The following is a 20,055-nucleotide window of genomic DNA, read 5'->3' on the forward strand; positions in this document are numbered from 1 at the left end:
CCCATGCTGGCAGAAGGGTTCAAACAGTGGGAGGGAAGGACACAATGTGCAAAACAAGGATTAACAAAATAATTTATCATTCCACAGAAGTGAAAAATAGTTGAATTTTGAAATTCAGTTTCTCCACTACTCTCAGTGTGGAGTATCTTATCATATGAAATTTGTTTGAGAGATGTAATGCTTTATGGAGAGATTTAATGTTTTATGGAAAGCAGTGACAGAGTTTAGCCTAGGCAAGTTTTATTACCCATCTTGAATTTTAGTTCTGGTTTGTAACTTTTCCCTTTTTGTCTTCCTTGCACACTGTCTGTACACTTTGTTCTAAAACATCCAGGCATCTTGCGGTGGATGACTAATAGAAATCCGCTGAGATTAGTGTTTTCCTGTAACCCAAGCTTTTTGAGAATTTCGAATATTTCAAAATTAGCACAGTGCATTGTTTTTAGTGTGTGTCATGAAGGATTGCAACACCTTAACGTTGCAGGACACCTCGCATAAAAGACCCGAAGGAAATAGTTGCCTGGTGCTTGCCAATGATTCTTGTCCAACAACAGGATTCTCCTTCCCTGCACTTCGTATAAACACTGTCTTTCCACTGGTTCACATGCAGCAAGTGCCAGAAGTCTTAAATGTAAACAAGTTTTGCACAAATTTACATGATCTGCAGCAATTCCCTTTCTGTGTCAGTGGGGCCTGTGCTTCTGATGTACGTGGGGATATAAAGGGTCCTTCTTCCCAATGGCTTTGCAAACAGACAATTTCTTGAAGGAAGGAACAAAGAGTGTAAGCACATTCCTACTGGCAGATCTACAGTGACAAGGACACCCAGACCTCAGATCACTTTGGCCATATTTAGGGCTGGACAGATGGAAGCCATCTCTAGCCCAGCATCCGTATAGTTGCATATGTCTTTAGAGGAAGCTTTCTTAGTGAAATGATCTCCGTGTTGTTCAGAAGACTGATGAAAATTGCCTGAAGTACATCTCAGTAAGTGTGGTTGCTGAAGCTGGTGAAGAGGAATGCTGAGCCCTGACTTTGTCCTTTTTATTTTCAGTTAGGTTGTCCTCTTTGTTGACAGTTTATAATAAAGTTTGTAAATGCCAACTGATGCCTGGTTACATGCCACTAGTTCCAGCGCTAGACCTTTATCAAACTGCTCTCTCCTCTCTGAAGCTTGTGGTCAATAAATACTGCAGTGGTCTGTGGGATGGGGATGGTGGATAGAAACCAGCAATCAGGCCAAACGCTTATTATTCCTTGCCTTGTTAGAGTGTAAAGAATATTTCTTTAAAACAGTAGACCTTCTTGCTTTCTCTCTTGATAAGGATAGTGATACAATATTTTTGATACATTGTTCTTTTTAAGTGTGTGTGTGTATATATATACACACTTACCTTTTTTCCCCCTGATTTTTTCAGACTCCCTGTTTTTAAGTGAACTTAGTGCTTGTGATAGGTGCCAGGTATATCATAGCAGTACTGGAGACTGAGGTCCTTTTTTTCCACAGAACAGGTGCACAAGCAGAGGTGCAGCCCTTCCCGTACTGCCCTGTCTCTTTATCTCAGCCCAGACTTGGCCAGACCAGCTCTAGGCGCAGTCAGTCTGTCCTGCATGTTCATTTTTAGACTTCTCTTCTGAGGTGTCAGCTGTGGTAGTGAATTTTGTGGTACAGATGTATATATTTCTCTAAATGTGTATTTGTGTGTGTGCATATATATGCAAATATACATAGGAAATGCAAGAACCGTAGCACTCATCCAATTTAAAACACTGTATCTGTTTGAGAATTTTGGGTTAGCACTATTTGAAGTGCTTCAAAAAGCCAAACTCTGTAGCATATTGTCACTTCCCCTTTTCTTTTCATGCTGACCAGAGTTACTCAAATTCAACAAATGCCTTTCTTTTCTATTTCATTTATATGCATGTGCTTAGCTTTTGTTCCAGACTAATTCTTTTCCCCATCACAAAGTATTGTTTTCTCCTGTGTCTTTTGTCTCTTGTCTTTTAAAGTGTTTCTGCTGTGCCATTTGGCTTCACTCCAGTGTGCAGACAACAAAGTTCAATCTTCAGGATTGCTTTCCACAGATTCTCCAGATTGCTGCAGAGACCATACAGGCATTTTCCTGGCTGTAGCAGGAATGCTGCCTGTGTAGCCAGGGAAGTACAGGTTACATGGGCATGATATTAGCACACTACTGTACTCCCTTGGTTAGAGCGAAAACACTGTTGAGGGCAGAAGGTACAGAGAAAAAAATAGAGAGTGTTTCTCTGCTTTACAAACATCTTTTTTTCTTTCCACCTACAGTTTGGCATAAGGCTGAAGGTTTCCGTATTCAAGTTGATTGCATGACATAATGTGGCTGCACCTCATCCAGTAACTTTTAAGGTGCAGAGGAAAATAGAGTTTCAGCACCTTGCATTGTCTTCTGTGACATTTATCTTTCTTCCTGTGCAGGGAACAATAGCCAACTCGCTAACATGTGTCCAGCTACATAAACGAGCTGAGAAGATAGCTGTCATGTTGATGGAAAGGGGACATTTACAAGATGGAGACCATGTGGCTTTGGTTTACCCACCAGGTAAAGAACTGCCATGTTTGGTACCTTGGTAGTCCCGAAAGTTTATCAAGATCCTTTAGAACGGTGCTGCATTAGTGATGTTACCAACCTGTAAATGGTGTTAATTGGCAAAACAGAAAATATTTGCCTTATTACATTTCTTTGAACTTAGTCAAACATATTTAAAAGAATTTCTCTTTGTATATGTGCATAGAGTCCTTTGGGTTCAGATTAAGATTAACCTGTGTTTTTAAAACCTGTCTCTTATAAGCAGTCAAATTTAATTACTGCTTTTCCTTTAATTTGCTGGGAATATACTATTTTATGGGCACACAGTTCTGCTAAAATATTCCATCTGCTGAGTGTTTTTAGATTCACCCCTGTTGGAAGTGCTCCGTTTCGTGAAGGTAAAGCAGCAATACCTAGGAAGTAATCCATGTTTTTTTAGAGTAGAAATATGATTAATAGGTAGCAGATGATTAAGAAATACCAAATTATAATCACTGTTTTCTCTATAGATCTTTAACCTAGACAGCTCTCTCTGGCTTGCATTTTCATTCTTTGACACAGGGCTTTCAAGTCCTTGTGTTAACCGGTACCATGTTTGACATTTGCTTGAAATTATTTCTGATCTAGTGCTGCTCTTTTATCTTTAGCATTTCATGTGTGTTGGTGAAGTAAACAGTCTGATTTAAGGTCTGTATGGTGATATTTGGTTTGTAAGGGCTGCAAGATACTGGTTAAATTTTTGTAGTTTATAGGAGTAATTTCTCAACAGTTAATATGAGAAAACCTTTTCCACAAAAGAAGACTAGTATTTTAAACTTAAGTTTTTATTTTCTGTATTTCACTTCCCATGAACAAAGCATTTTACTGAAGGAACAATAACTTACCAGTACTGCAGATCCTTTTCCACTGAAAGAATAAAACAGCCCCCATTGTCATCTTATCACAGCCTGTGTACAGCGCCAGGGAGCTATCAAACAACAGTATTCAAGGGATCTTTGTGCTGTTGTCTGTTCAGCCTCCTTAGATAGCCTGAAGCGTGCTGTCCGCAATCTGTCACCTGCAGCCAATATTTGTATAGAACAACACCTAATTTTATGTTAGAAGCAGGATTTCAAAATCATGACTCCCTTTTTTACTGTAAACTTTCAGGTAGATAAGTCAAAGCTGCATATCTGAGGTTAAAAATGACATGAGAAAGACAGTATTTAATGAAACCTCCAAATGTTCTTTCTGCAGCTGATAGGAACAGGCATCACCCTACGTCATCCTTTTGCTGGGTTATCACTCTTCATGTAGACTCTCATTTGTCTATAAATGTAAATGTAGGAAGATAATTAATCTGTGGAAATCAGTCTTCTTAACAGGTTACTTCCTGATCATAGAAGTGGAGTTCACCTAAATGATGATATCTGGCTGCAGCTTTGTGTGTCGCCTTTGGTTTTTCATGCTCAGAGGAACAGTGCGATTGAAAGGAATCAGTGAAGCTGAACAAATACTGACAAGGGGCTGAAAAAGAAGTCTGTTAAAGGGCTTAGTCGCTCATTTAACCTTCTGAGTTGAGTTCCAAGTAATATTTATGCTGACATAGGTGTCTGTGATTAAATGATTTGATTTTCAGGGGAGGATTTTTATTTTGTTCTTCATGCAGGAATAGACCTGATTGCCGCATTTTACGGATGCCTGTATGCAGGCTGTGTGCCAATAACAGTTCGACCTCCACATCCCCAGAACATAGCTACTACGTTACCTACAGTGAAGATGATTGTGGAGGTGAGCAGACACCTGGAAGTACACAAGTAGATTAAATGGGCGATGGATTTGTGTAGTCTTTAGGAATAGTAACTTTAGTGAGTGGTGGTGTAGGTTGAAGAGTTGTATTCCTTCCAAAAGATTCAGGACTTCAGTGTGTTGCAGGGTCAATACTGCTTGACAGCACACAACCTTCTGACTTCCACTGTCACATTTTGCTGCAGTTATGTGTCCTGGTTTTGGCTGGGACAGAGTTAACTCTCTTCTTCGTAGCTGGTACAGTGCTGTGTTTTGGATTTAGTGTGAGAATGATGTTGATAACACACTGATGTTTTAGTTGTTGCTAAGTAGCGCTTATCTTAAGGATTTTTCAGTTTCCCATGCTCTGCCAGCAAGCAGGTGTGCAAGAAGCTGGGAGGGAGCAGAGCCGGGGCAGCTGACCCGAACTAGCCAAAGGGGTATTCCATACTGTGGCATGTCATGCCCAGTATATAAATGGGGGGGAGTTGGCTGGGAGGGGCAGATTACGGCTGTAGCATCCGTCAGCAGGTGGTGAGCAATTGCATTGTGCATCACTGGGGTTTTTTTTTCCTTTTTGTTCCCCCTCTTCTTTTTTTTGTTATATTCCTTTTCATTACTATTATTATTATTATTATATTTCATTATTATCATTGGTAGTATTATATTTTACTTTAGTTATTAAACTGTTCTTATCTCAACCCACAAGTTCTACCTTCTTTCCTGATTGTCCTCCCCATCCCACTGGGAGCAGGGGGGGCAGCGAGGGAGCGGCTGAGTGGTGCTTGGCTGCTGACTGGGGTTAAACCATGACATTATGCTACTCCTTTCAGAACATATATTTGAAGTGCTTTCTTGTATTTAGCTATATGCCAAGAATGGTAGGATTCCTCACCTGGCAATGCTACACTGACTATTGAGAAAAAACCCAATGGAAAGCTTAGCTTGACCTGATGGTGATTTGTGCTCAGCTCTGTACCTCTAATTGTTTTGCAGTTTGAAACAATTTCAGAGTTTTGTTGTGAAGATGTTGGTCGGTATTTTGTTTCGTCCAGAGAAGTGTTACTCAGACTTTTTCATTCAATGCTTTATTATGGTATTTTGGCTTTATGTAATAATGTTTAGTCTTTGTTGCACATAAATAACTGCATTGTGCTTGTTACTGAGGGAAATAAAATGGTTGCAAAGAGATAGCCTTTTACCATCTGGCAGTTTCTAATCTATTGAATGGAATTCTGGGTCTCTGAAAAAACAAGTTGAAACAAATGTGATTTTAACATTTCCAACTAATGTTGATATTTTCAAGTAATAAGTACTAGAGATAGTTATAATTTGTGGCTTTCCTTATGGCATCAGATGCCACAAAGTATCAGTAGAGGTATGAGAAATTGTCCTATTGTCTTCAGGGTTCTCATTATTTAATATTTTGGCACTCATAGTTTTTAAACATTAGTTTTTAAAATGATAGAAGTGATGTAAATTGTGTTATTTTGTTTTTCCTTTGATTTTTAATAGCCAAACTATATCTGTTTGGTTTCATGATGAAAAACTAGGACAGGTCTAAGCTGACTTGTAATCGTCATCCCTTCAATAGACTAACTTTAAATAAAATGTTGAAATTTATTAGCCATATTAGTGCCAGTTTGACTTAAAAGCGTCTCAGCTCTGTTTTACACAAGATTTTCTTTCATTTTGGAGAGGGATGACCTTGTAGAAATTAAAATATTGAGGCTGTTCCTTCATTGCCAATGCAATCATATAAATTTCCTGGTGTGATGGGGTCAAAGCCTGCTCTGACATGCTATATGTCTACACAGCACCTTTTGAAGTCAGCAAGAATGACTTCAGAGCAAAATTTGGCCTACGTAATTGTGTTTTGGTCATGAACTCGTAGTAGTAAAATATAACTGAACATTATTGAGCCCCATCTCAAGCAGTTGCTAACATGTAGGTAAGATGTCTTTTTCTCCTTCCCACCGTCCCTATGTGTTTACCTCTGACTTGCTATTCTCCAGGCATGGATATTCTGTATTTTAATAAACCTCCTGATCTTCCAGATAATATAATTCCTGAGAGGGCTAGTAACCACCAACCCTTGAAATGCCATTTGTTTTATGGCTCCACTATGTCCCAAATCAAGTTTTTCATAGATTAAGATCAGCTATGTAAGAATTACCTTGCCTTGCCATGACAGTGACATGATTGGATTGAGGGATGCTGCAGTGGCTTCATTGTCTTCACTTTTAGCTTGACATATTTAGATTGTCCATACAGGGAAATCATGGGGTTAGAGGAAGTAAATAGAGCTTGGGTCAGTGCTTGTATGCTCCTAATTTGCTCATGTGCTCTATAAAGTTGACCTCCATGAGATTACTGTCAACAGAAGCTGATCTCTTCTGCTAAGTGGTAAAATTTAGTGTACATATGGTTACTGATTTCCGTAGGTTGAACAGTGAAAATTCAGTGTGCAATGAAATGTCTCAAATTCCTTAAAGAAAAAAATACTCTTAGCAATATTTGCAAAGATTCTCAAAGTTCAGCGAAAAGAAGAATTTCAGTTTTTCCTCTGTACTGTCTTCAGTGATTAACAGCATTCATATTTATTTATGTTTTTCTGAATATTTCCTTAAATATATTAATTTTTATAATCAGTAAGAAATATTCTTGTAGTTGCTACTTATGTATTTTTAAAAATAGCAAATCTAAAAGGAGAATACCTTCAGCATGTGTCATCTAAAATTCAGTACAGATGATATTTGCAGTAAACTCACCATTTCATTTCTTAGTGCCACTTGCACAATTTCTGGTCTAGAGCTACTTTTGCTGATATCAGAAGAGTTCCCAGTGGTTTATCACTAGCACAGGAATTGGAAATATATGGCTAACATAAAATTGACTTAAGATAGTAAAAGTATTCATATAAATGTCAGGCTAGGTTTTGGTTTATGTGGAAACATTGTTTATAAACCAAGATATATTACCATCACGTAGGAAATGTTTTGGTCACAGTCTTCCGTACTGGCATTTTGGGTAGATAACTGATATAATATGTTGGAAAAGTCACATTCTCACTACTGAGGTGCCTCTAGCTTCATTACAACACTCTTCTCGAAGTGCAATTTTCATGTAATTTGTAAAACTCACATAACTTCATCTGCTTTGTGAGCTGCATTTTTTGTGCTTCTTTCCACCTCCTGATTGGAAAACATAAGACTAATATACCTGTGTCCTGTTCTGGCAGAAAATAAATCATGGTCTTGCTCATTTTCATGGGAGAATTAATCAGTATCCCATTGCATTATTATTTATTTCTTGAATTCCTAGGTGAGCCGCTCTGCCTGCTTAATGACTACACAATTAATATGTAAATTGTTACGGTCGCGAGAGGCGGCAGCAGCAGTGGATGTCAGAACGTGGCCTCCAGTACTGGATACAGGTGAGTACTAAGGCTAAGGGGCCTCTGTGTCTCCTTTTATCGTTGTATTTGTCAAGCACTCAGAGATCTATCTGTCATGGGAGTAAGATACACACGTTCTCTTTCTCTATTTTCACTAGACGATTTGCCAAAGAAGCGGCCTGCACAGATCTACAAACCTTCTAACCCTGAAACGCTTGCTTACCTTGACTTCAGTGTCTCCACAACTGGCATGCTAGCAGGGGTAAAGGTAGGGACTTCTTGTTAAAGCTGGCATTCCTGCTATCACGCCTGGCTGGCAGGTGGTACATTGCTCCTGATTTGTAACTCCTCTTGATTTTCGGTAATAGAAATTGAATTGCTTCCTCCCTTGCAGTCATTATTTGATTCCATTAACATTAAATTAGTTCTTCTGTACTCACTATGGTACTGTGTGTGGTGAGTTTAGCCCCTCTCCTCCTCCTCAGACTAAAAATTTTATTCCAATACCCCTGCGGATAGCCCACTAGCTTGTCTGCCTGAAGCATTCTTCAACTGACACATCTATTATTTCCAATTTATGAAGGAAATGAGACTCAGTCATCCTTTCTCTACTTGTTCCAGTGCCCGTTCATTGTTTCCTCCTTATTGCAACTCAACTACTAGCCGTTGGTTTTCAATATGCTCTTCTTCATGCAATTAAGGGAACTGCTGATGTCTCTGGTATATTCACCTGGTACAATACTAGAGTAAGCAGCAAAAAATTCATTGATGGATTTGTTTGATAAGCTCAGGCATCTTGAGCTCTTTAAATCTTTCTGCCATTTTCTCCAACCCTGTAGCCACAATTCATCAAAGCTGTTTTACCTAGCTGCTAACTTAGTATTATTCCAGTGTTGGTTTCGCCAACATGCAGGCAGAGGTAAAATCACTCTCTTACTCTTACCTGTTACTTCCTTACTCCTGTGTGTTGCATATCCAAGGATTATGATTACTTCAGTGATCTCTGCTGACATCTCGTACTTATGGCCTATGTTGAATTCCTCATACTCTTTGGCATCATCTGTCTATTTTCAGAACCTGTCAGCATACTTTATAAACAAAGCGAGCATCATTTTCCCAGGTTTCAGATGGAGAATTTGAAGCACAGAGCAGTGAAGTGACCAGCCCAAGGTTGACTGATGGTTAAATGGCTGAGCTGGCTGATGGTCACATACTGGACACTCCTGGAAGATTCATCTAACTTTAAATAGCTACAATGCCTACAGATGCAGACTAGTCATTGGGCTCCTCAATAATCAACAGAGAGAAGCAGGGACTTTTAAGGTGTAATTTATCTGACTTACCTGAAACATCTATTTTTGAATGGGGTGAACGTCACATAAGTCTTTATTTCTTCTAAAGGGACTCTTAAATGATTGTTTCAGATGCAGTCATCCATATTAAATCAGGTCTGAATTCCACCTTATCAGACTTGCAGAAATGACTACTAACTATGCAAAGTCAGTATTTGGAGAGCTTCAAAGATAGTCAAAGGCAAGGCAAGTCGACGAATCTTTTCTTAATGTGGCTAAAGGGAAATCCAGATAAATCTGTCAAGGAACTCTTGATTAGCTTCTGATATCTGGGTCACAAAGCCTCCAGGTCACTGACTCAGCAGGTTTATGTAAACAGTTACCAACTACTAGATCATCACTAGTGACTAATTAATCATAAAAGGATCGTAAGAGGCCACAAGGCTTGTATTCATAATGCAGTGGTGCTAAATTTAAAAAATGGCCAAACAACTTCTGTGGCTTCTGAAAAGTTGATAAATGTTTTGTAATCACTCTGGAAGTAGTAGATTCCACTTATGTTTACTGTCAACTTTTTCAATAGCTTGCACCCAGTATGATGTAAAAATTCACAGAATAACACCACTGCTGGACCTGTAGAGTTCGGTCTAATCCTGTGTGAAAAAGTGGTCTTGATTCAACTAGAGTAGAATTAATCTCTGCAAACTGCAGATGATCACCGTGTGGACACCTGTTTTGAGCTGGTCCTTTTGCATCACTTGGAACATGTCCAGCCTCAGTTATGGCTCTCATTGGCAATGGAGAAAAAGTCATTTCTGGAGCTTTATTCCCCTGTTTACCTTAAGATCAAATAAATTTTACCTTCCAAGTGCCTGTTCCCCTCCGTTGACTCTAACAGTATATAAGGCAACTAGCTTAGTGTGTGGCAGAGATCAAAGGTTAGATAAGTTATATCCTATCCAGGCTGTATTTCTAACACAGGTATCTTTCTTGTTATTAACAGAGAGGACAAAGATTAAAAGATGTAATTCTGTTCCCACTGTAGGTAGAACTTCTAAGCCAGGATGGGTGAGTGTGGGAAACATCCTAACACTAGAAAAAAAAAAATCAGAAGAATTTCCTTTTGACCAGGTTTTTTGTTTCTGCTTTCTGCTTAGTTTATCTCTGAGAGCTTTCTTACGAAGATTTTAAGAGTCTGTTTCTCAATTAGGAGCGGGATAACATGAAGATATTTTACAGAACCTTTACTAAGTCTATTTGGGATCTTTATCGCTGAATGATTAGGTCCTTAGTACCATTTGGCATGCAAAATCCTCTTCAATTTAAAAAGTGCATTTGCATTTTTTATTTATTGTATTAAGAAATATGTACTTAAAAATATGTTACTGATGATCAACAAAATACTTCATCCAGATACTGCAGTCATTCATTCCTTTGTTCTTCCAGAAAGTTTAGCTTGTTATCATTAGCTTTGCATACAGCTTGGAGCACATCTTTAAACCACTCACAACTTTCTCCCTAAATCACTTCAAACTTATCATTCATCCTGTCTCCCCTCCCCTTTCACCGTTATTTGGATGCCTTCTTGAAGGAAAATTATGCTTTCTTAGATATAAATTACATGTGTGTTTACACTGAGCACAAAGTCAATATTTATTTGTTTTCTTTATCCTGTAACTGATGTAAGCACTTGGTGCAGTTTGGGAATGAGCCTTCCGAATGACACAGTTGATCATTTTAATTACTTTGCTGTTGTCTTTCAGATGTCTCATGCAGCCACTAGTGCCTTTTGTCGTTCTATTAAGCTGCAGTGTGAGCTTTATCCCTCCAGAGAAGTCGCTATCTGCTTGGACCCCTACTGTGGACTTGGGTTTGTCCTCTGGTGCCTCTGCAGGTGAGGTTTCTCCTCAACGTTTTGAAATACAGTTTTCATTGTACTATAACACAACAGAACAGATGATGTGAGTGATGAAAGGATGGGAAGAACAGACAATACCTCTGACATAGGCAATTGGAATGGCTGGAAGCTATATGGAGAGTGCCGTACAGAGAATATGCTTTGTTTGAGTGGGGCATGGCCGTAGGTATTTAGACTTACGAGCACAGAGCATCAACACAGCTGCTCATTGACCTCCTGCTGGTTTACTGCTGTCTCTGCAGAGTCTGGCTAGTTTTCTTTGATGAAGGCAGTACTCTACCAATATTACCTTAAGGAAGTGGTTTCCTGGTGTCCTCTTTTTCATTCTTTAATCTGAAAGCATGAGTAGATATCGGGGACTTCCTTATTTGTGGGACTTATGGATGTGATTTTTGCAGAGACATGGAAGTGTGTTTTCTTGCAGAAGGATACTTCTGTGGCAGTAGCAAAGCTATCAGAAAAAATTTTTCTAGTGAAATGTGAATCAGCTTTTTTTGTTAATAAAAAGTTTAGAAATTTAACAATTCTGCCAATCTCTGTACTCCAGGGAAGTTACAGTTCAACACTGAAAGCAGTTCCATCAATTTTTTTCTTTCTTTTTTTTTTTTTTTTTAGGTTAGCTGGGTTGATGCAGAGGCAAAGGGAAAGAGCTATGGGAGTGTTAATAGAGCACATTTTTATGAAGACATCTTAAGAGTCACAGTAGACCAACATCTTTGCTCCCTCCTTAGAAAGTTCTTTGGTGTTAGCAGTACTGCTATTTTTAGTTACTAAAATGTAGATAATCCAGGGCAATAAAAATACTCTGGATAAACTTTTTACCAATTTACTAAATACCTGAAGGAAGCATTATTTGATAACAACTGCAACAATTTGTTTTCAGCAATTATTGTTTGTTTAAAAATAGGCTGTTGGCCTGTTTTGTTGCCCTTTTAAAATATTCTGTTATTAAATATTAAATGGGCCAAAGATTAACAGTATTATCTTATTCATTCTTGATCAGTCTTTCTTGATTTAAAGTATACTTGCCCTAATATTATTTCAGATTTTACATAGGGATTAGAGATTTCTTTGTTTTGAAAAATATTTTTTTTCCAACCTCTTATTTCCCCAACACAAAAATAAAAATATTGAGGCTGCAAAAAACCTCAGAAAACCTTCAGAAATGTTGAGATTTTAATTAAATCACTCTCTTTATGTTAAAATTTTAAAATGTTGATTTTTTAAGTCAGTTGAATATTTCTTATATAGACTTCTGTGTTCCGGCATGCTCTGATGTCAACACTGTTAAGCCTTTGCTCTGCTGGGGGCTAAGCCAAATCTGCCATGGTGCATTCAGTGAGACCAGGGAAGGACTGTAGAGCACCATAGGAGAGTTCAGCTAAGGAGTGTATTATTGTATGGGATAATGCTGGGACATGGAGCATCCAAGAATAACTTCTATGCAACATCATGATAGAGCTGTAAAATACAGATAAATGTTGACCTGTCCAAAACCCAAGTAATTTGTGGTGCCCATGACTCTCCTGAATACAGAAATTTTTGTTTCTTCCAGAACCGTATTTGCAACAAATAAGCATTTGCTGCCCTTAGGTCCCTCCCAGTACTGATAGTATTCAGCCTTGTAGGAGGAGAAGATTGTTTATGACTGGCAAGTGAATAAGGCAGCAAGCCTTTGGGAGAAAGCAATCAAGGTCTGTGCCCCTCTGTAGCTTGTAGAAGGAATAGAAAATTTTATACCGTTTTCAAAGAAGAGAAAGGAAACGAGGGAGTTGAAGGAACTGAGATGAGGCCAGCAACACTCTAATCTTATGAACCATTGTGTCGATCTCTTATTTGCCACTGATCTCCTGTTCATATAAAACCAGAAAAATTGCAGGCTGCTTGAATTGCTACTGTCATTTAGAGAAAGCTGACATCAGATACAGCTTCATTAATTCCACTTACAAACTTAATTTCCATTTCGTTACTATTTTAGAAATGAGTATTATTTGATGTGATAGCAAAAAACACATCCTGGAGGTTATTAGACTCTTACTCTTCATAACTTAAAACTTTGCAACTTTGTATTTTACTCTTTGTAGTTTAGCATACCAAAATCCTCCCCTACATTTTACAGCCCAGATTTCTACCTCAGAGGATTCTACTGTAAAGTTATGATTGTCTGTGACCACACCCATTAACTAAATTAATACTTCTAATGGCATATGGAAACAAAGTTAGATCTTCAATTTTCGATCAGCTTGGGGGTTTTGAGAGTTAAATAGGAACTCTTCATTTTAGGAGCCCAGCAGGAAGAGAAAGCAACCTCCTGTGCTGGGTGGGGTTAAAATGACAAGTACATTTTAATCCCTTTATTAACTAGACCAAAGGAGGCATTGACTAAGGAATGAAAGAAAAACTAACCTTTTATCCCCGTTGTAGGTGCTTAGACGTTGTGCTGGCCTGCTCCACTGCGGTGCCCCAGAATGCCCCATTCTGTGAGGTCAAAGCTACTTAGGAAAGCTGCTGGAGCATGGAGCCAGCCTTTTGGTAAGTTTGGAATATATTGCATAGTTTTGCAAAGTTTTTATTTTTTAAAAATTTATTATTTTATGGCCTAAAGGGTATAAAATAATAAAGAAAAGAAACCTTGCAAAGCAGAGCAATACATTTTTTTAAAAATGGGATTTACCACGTTACCTCTAAACTGGCTGCATGCTCCAGCAGGGTTTCCTTGGAACCTTTGTCATTGAACAGCACGTCCTGGGTGTGGTGGCAATCATCAGCCCCACGTGAGTTCACAGACCCCAAACTTCCTAATTTTAACAGGTTCTTACTAATGACTCAATAAAAGAATACATTATTTTTGCGTTTTTCTCTTTAATAATCTCATTTATCCATTCTGAGAGGGTGACCCTAGTATTCTGACTTGTGTTGCATTACATTTTAAAAAGTATTACATTCTTTAAAAGGAAAAAAAAATTAAGTGTCCTCCAGTGTAAAAAAAAATCAATACTAAATCCCATTGTTCAAAAATGCTTCCTGAAATTAAGATGTCCCTATCTTAATGCTGCTCACTGTGGGGCAGAATAGAGCATTCTACAGTTCGTTAGTGCAGATTTACTTGATAGTTGCTGAGTGATGCAATAGAATAAGAATTTTCCCTCCATTTTAGCCCAGCTAAGCCAACCCATATTGCAGTTCTACTTTTACTACTGGAAGATAGAATTGTCCTTGCTGAAATTAAAATTAAGTACATTAATAATTTTAAATAAAGTATATATATATTCTCAGAAACAGATTGTAATAGTGCAAGTCAGTAAGACTCAAACTGAACCAGAGGAACTGAATTTTCCAGTCCACAGTGGCCACATTATGAATAGCGTGAATGCTATAAAATGGTCCTGGGAAGGCTTTCCAGGTAAGGTGCAGTGAAGTGGCTTTCTCCTGTCCTGCTCCTGCTGTCTCTGTTCCATAGCCACAAGCTGAAGTCCCCAGCGGTGCTGCTGGGTAGCTTCTGCAGCAAGAGACTGCAAGGTTTCTTATTAACCAAACAGGTGGAACTGTGCAAGTAAGCAAGGAGTTAGAGCATTAACATGAGAACTGCATTTTAGAAAACTTTAGTGTGCTAGGACTCATTAATTATTGTTAGGTTTTTTAGGCTAACTTGAAGATATCTGGCAGGCATGAGCATTTCACCCGATTTCCAGCCCATTTACAGCAAATTAAAGGCAAGACTGCATAAAGAAGCCTAAACGCCACATCAGAAGAGGATACTTCTGACATGGGAAGTGAAGGATATGAACATAACCATCTCTCATGTGTTTTGCAAAGTGCATAACTGGGGCAGGAGGAATGTAAAGGTGCGTCTGCCCACACACTGCCGTGTGCCCATTTCCCATGGAGTCTTTAGCCAGTGGCAATTTCTGGAAGAGGCAATTTGCATTTCTTCCGTATTACAGTAGGTCTGTCAAACCTGCCTCAAGTCTAGAAGGTTCAAGGGCAGCTGAAAGCCCTGAGTTACCTTCGGATGCGAGTTCTGCGATCCGTTGACAGACTAACTCCACCGGCTCTGCAGACCTGCCCGTACATGGGGGAGTAACTGGGGCAGGAGAGGTGGTGCTAAGGCACCACCTGAGTGGTGCTCAGGTCTGAGCAATGGCTTATAAATACAAACTGTGCTGTAATGAACTCAGCCGGATGCGTTTAGCCTCTGCCTGCTTTAGGATGTCTCTAATGCCAATGCCAACAGAAATGACACCTCAGGCCGTGTGTTCTCTGTGTAGGACAAGATGGCCATCTCTCTTTTTTCTTCAATACAAAATAGAAACAGTGGCCAAATTTTTAAAACTTGCTCACCTGCTTTAAGTATTTAGATAAGGAGACTTGGTGTTGAAATGGCTCTGAGCACTCCAAGTTCCACCAAGTGTATGATTCCCACTCCTGGTGCTGCCAGGTGATGTGTTTGTGCTCAGGAGCAGTCAACAACACGCTTCCCAATGAGAAGTTACACATCAGTTCAGAAGTGCCCAGGAGCAACCTGGAGCCATGTTAGAAGGCTTCCCTTGTGAGGCTCAGAGATTGCTGAAACACGTCGCCGAAAGGAGAAGGTTAAAGCCTTTTGAAGACATGCCAATAACAAGAAGTTTGAGTTAACCTCTGGCTCTCATTCTGGGCAAATAGCACTGTCCCAGCAGCTGGTGCAGGCGCTACAGGAACAAAATACTGGCATTTCAGTGTTAACCAAAGACTTACGGGTATCTGACTGGGGTACCAACACCAGAGCTTGAGTTAAAGCAACGTGCTGGGTTATGGCACCGCTCTCACCAGCTCCCTGTACTCTGATGTGGAAGTTGTAAAGACTGGACCTATTCTCAGCACCAGAAGCCTATCAAGAGTTATGGGTGAGATCTTTTCCTTTCTGGGAAAATCTTTGTGCCCTACACAATGATCCGTTTTGCCATACATTAAACTTCTTTGTGAGATATCTCTGTCTCTCCAGTACTGATTGCATATCTGCTTACCATATGCAGTCATGCTGTTAGTGCACTGTATGCCAGCTGGGCATCTTTGGACTCTGCAGGTGGTGTGAGGTCCTTTACTTGTTCTCCAAAAGCCCCTTTTTTGTGCACATAGCGGGTCTCCAGGAGAACCGAAGATTTAATTTTGGCCCAAGTCCTGTGAAGCCTAGGTCAGACATACGCCCAAATACTCTCCTCTGTCGCCTGTACCGTCCTTCCTACAAGCTCTGGTACGGATGGTTGTGAACGCTTTTGCTCAGTCCTGTTCAGGCGCCCTCAGCATGCAGACTCTTTTCACAGACTTTGAATTACAGGCATGGCAACTCAATTATTTCGGGCTCTACCAAATGCATAATTCCCATACCTGTCCCTCATCACTAAATGCCAAATATCATCTGTAGAAATGCAGAAACTAAATGCATATACTTATAAGACTCAGCAGTACCTACCTGCCTCCTGCAGTTAAGTGGGAAAGCAGCTCATATCACCTGAGAAGGACACCAGAAGTAAGGGCAGCAGCAGGTCAGTAGCCTGCCAGAATGCAATTGCAAATTGCAGTTGCCATTTGTCAGCATTTATTGCCCTGCTGAAATTTCTGGAACTATAATAAAACCTCAGACTTTACTGTTAATCTGCCTCAGCACAACATGGGGTAAATCTTTGATTCAGTGGAACAGTTAAGTGCCAAGATGTCCTTCCAGGCGTCTCCGTATGCTGCAAAAACAGCCTGCCAGGCAGTGGAACCGGTGTGGTGATCAGATGGCACCGTCGTACCAAAATACATCCTGGTGCATTTAACTGGAGTATTCCTGTCCTTGGGCAGCCCTTGCTCAGTGCAGGCAGACAAGGCTCTTCACTTACTGCCAAAATCCAAGGCTTTGTCCACGACGTGAATACTTTTTTTCCCCCAGATTGCTTTGCAGTCCCCTAAAGGAAGACAGCATTTCTAAAAGGTGATCTCCCACCTCAGCTACCACTGCATTTCACTCTGCGTCTGCATCCCAAAAGTCATTGTGACAATGATGCAGGGATCCTCTGTAGTCACTCTCCTTTTTTGTCTTCATTTTTACCTACTCCTTTTGCATTTTCTAAAAGTGGTGGTGACTGATAAACAGATGTCCAGGTCTGTCAGATAGTCTCTGCAGTTCTGCACTGTGTCTACTCCTGTTGTAAGACTTGTATCAGGAGACGGAGTTACTTTAGTGACAACAGATTTCTACAGCAGTGGAAGAAACAATCTTGCTTCAGTTCCTTGCCAGTATTTATATAACTAAATTCTTGCGCCTATTCCAATATATCTTACATTGTTGCAATTTCAGAACGGTAATTTTAGCTTCTACAATTTATATTTAAACCCCCAACTTGTCCTAATATCCTATCTGATCCCCATGATGCCACAGCGTTCACCACAATTTTGTTGCTTCCAGTATGAGAATAGCAAAGCTGACAGCTTAACCATCTCTTGATGACTATCATGTTTCAAGGTGAGATGGGACTGTCTATTTGTTCAGTGCCTCAGTTTCAGGATTAACTCTACCATATCTAGAAAGTACCATACCTAGATGTACCTACCAAACATCTCTACCATACCTAGATTTACATGGAGGCAGCATTGACAGAACTTCCTATAGGTTTAGGACCATATCTAGCTTTTTCCAGCATCTCCAAAGCAGCCTTCCACAACTGCAGTCTGTTCAAGCGTGTGGTCGTCTGCTTGGTTGTTGGCATCCATACTAAGGAAACACCCTCTAACATCTCACAGTGATTTGAAACCACCAGAGTGGTAGAAATGTTTCAACCAGCTATACAAGGGAGTATCTTTTTTTCCTCAGCTTCTCTCCACCAAAACGTCAGTGACATACAGCTTTTCAGGGGTTAATGTGGAAGTATAAAGTCTGTGAATTTGCAAGGATATGTGGCTACGAGGAACGTTTTGTTGCTTGGAGTGATTCACAAAACCTGCATAATATTTCTGAGATTGATTCAGGGAGGTGAGCCAAGTTATGACTGACATCGTGGTGGCCAGGTGCTGCATAAACCACTTCAGCTGTGGAACTGGCACATTCACCCCAGAAGTATGTCTTTGTAGTTCTTCTCCTAGCTCCACCAACTGCTCTAGCAAATCAGATGATATGCATGGGTTATTAAACCACAGGTTGGTAGGCAAAGCCTGTGTTGGTCATCAAGTTTCCGGGCATGGTATCATCTTTCTGTAGGTTTATGTACTATAGAGAAGAGCAGCACACGTCTGAGGTTCTGCACCACAGAAAGTTTCCTTCATGCTAGATATTTCCTGCTGCTCTGCAGTTTAATTCTGAACTCCTCAGTATTTCTGAGGGATTGGAAAACTCAGAAAAGGTATTAGCAACATTTTCATTTGTTTCTGTCTAATCAGAGTGATTTTTTTTTAGTTAAAGTCTGATCATAAGAGTGTTTGTTTCTCTCAGTCTGGAGAAGATGGGGTTATTTTGCATCCAAATCCTCATGCTTTGCTGCATGGCTGTTGGTGGGAGGTTAAGAGCAAACATAAGTATCTTTCTTACTTGTCCAGCATAAGTTGATGAAGAGAGGGAGACAGTTCACCCCCACTCATTAGGGTTGCTGAGGGGGAAAGATTTGTCTTTGGTGTACATTTGTATTCCCAAATTCCACCATTTTGAACTATTTCCTGGTAAAAAGCACTTGGAATCAATTTTCTGTTCTTCTACTGAAAGCAATGCAGCTTTTTCCTCCCTTATTACTGTGGAGTTTGTGCGGACACCTTTCAGTACAGGGATAAAGGTTGTTCTTTTGATCTTGTTTTTATTTTGGGATGTTCTGCCCAGTTGAGTAAGTGGCACTGAAGGGATCTTAATGTGGTTCTGAGTAATGATTCTCCCACATTTGACCCCCGGCAGCTTGTTTATTATAGTGCAGATTTTTTCTCCTGATACTGGTTGCATCAACTAGAAGAGTTCAGGGATGGGGAGGAAGGGTTTGATGCTGAATCTCTGTATATTGTACTCATACAGATTGGAGCCCATCCCAGGTTCTTACTCGAGTGGTTACAGCTTCCTGTTTGTAAGAACTATGTATTTACCAGACAGATCACACACCTTGATTATTTGTGGGACCCTAACCTTAAATTTGCAAAGAACTAAGACCTTTTGGTTTTCTCTGAAAAACTGAATAGAATTGGTTGAGAAAGAAAGAGTGAAGTAATATTTATAGTAAAAGCTGTTACTACTGCCTAGCTGGGTTTGATCTGTCACTTGAGCTCAGGGCATGCTCCTTTCAGGCTTGGGTAACTTTGCCAACATCTCTTTTCACATGTTTATGAAGCACATGCTCAAGGTTCAGTCATACTTTACTCTGATTCCATAAAAGCAACATAAAAGCATAATGCTTCATTTGACCATCCTGTGCTATAGTCATTATGTCAACCGTATCCGAGAACACATCGCTTCGTGGCAAGTCACTGGTCATGAATCATCAAGAGTGGCGTAAATGTGGACAAGCAGTCAAAGATAAAATTTTTACTGTATGATAAATGAAATTATTTGGACTGTAGTTCACACATATTCCATGACATCCTCTGGCTTATACTCCAGCAGAGACCTAAACTATTTGGATTATTAACTGCCATTGTGGCTGGACTTGTACACCTTTTATGCCTTTATAATGCCAAGTAAAGACATCCAGAACAGAAACCTTGTTCTAAATTGCACAGCTTTTGAAACCACTCTCATCTGGGTTTGGGGGGAGTGGGGGCACTCACTCACCAAGGAGGGAAGCTGTGTGAGCAGCCCATCCTCAAAAATTGCAAAGGTGTGTATCTTCCTCCTAATGTCCTATGTTACAGAGATGCTTGTATTCCTGAAAATAAAGTTCCATTTCGTGTCTTACCTCAGGCACTTGGATTTGAAAATGTCAGCTTTACTTTACCAAGCTGGCATTTCAAGTTTTCAAGTCACAAATGAATTTCTCTCATGTGCATCATAAATCTCGGGGTCTTTATGGTCCTTTCTCAGAACTTCTATGATTTGGGGTTTTTTATGCTATAACCATTCTGATTTGAAATATCTACAAATCACAAATTAAGATGTGAGGGGACTGTAAAATTGATGGTAAA

The 20,055-nt window shown here is 39.7% G+C and overlaps 1 protein-coding gene across 2 annotated transcripts in view; it reads left to right on the forward strand.

Annotated features, from left to right (window-relative positions):
* DIP2C (disco interacting protein 2 homolog C) overlaps window positions 1–20,055 on the forward strand; it is a 337,937-nt gene that overhangs the window by 275,901 nt on the left and 41,981 nt on the right. For both annotated transcript variants that reach the window (XM_050891661.1, XM_050891662.1), the window contains 5 exons: window positions 2,456–2,579; window positions 4,216–4,337; window positions 7,659–7,770; window positions 7,890–7,999; window positions 10,787–10,917. In XM_050891661.1, coding sequence (XP_050747618.1) covers window positions 2,456–2,579; window positions 4,216–4,337; window positions 7,659–7,770; window positions 7,890–7,999; window positions 10,787–10,917 — 599 coding nt within the window. The remainder of the gene's footprint in view (window positions 1–2,455; window positions 2,580–4,215; window positions 4,338–7,658; window positions 7,771–7,889; window positions 8,000–10,786; window positions 10,918–20,055) is intronic.

Source organism: Gymnogyps californianus, chromosome 2 (assembly GCF_018139145.2).
Source record: "Gymnogyps californianus isolate 813 chromosome 2, ASM1813914v2, whole genome shotgun sequence".
In the NCBI taxonomy this organism is placed as follows: domain Eukaryota; kingdom Metazoa; phylum Chordata; class Aves; order Accipitriformes; family Cathartidae; genus Gymnogyps; species Gymnogyps californianus.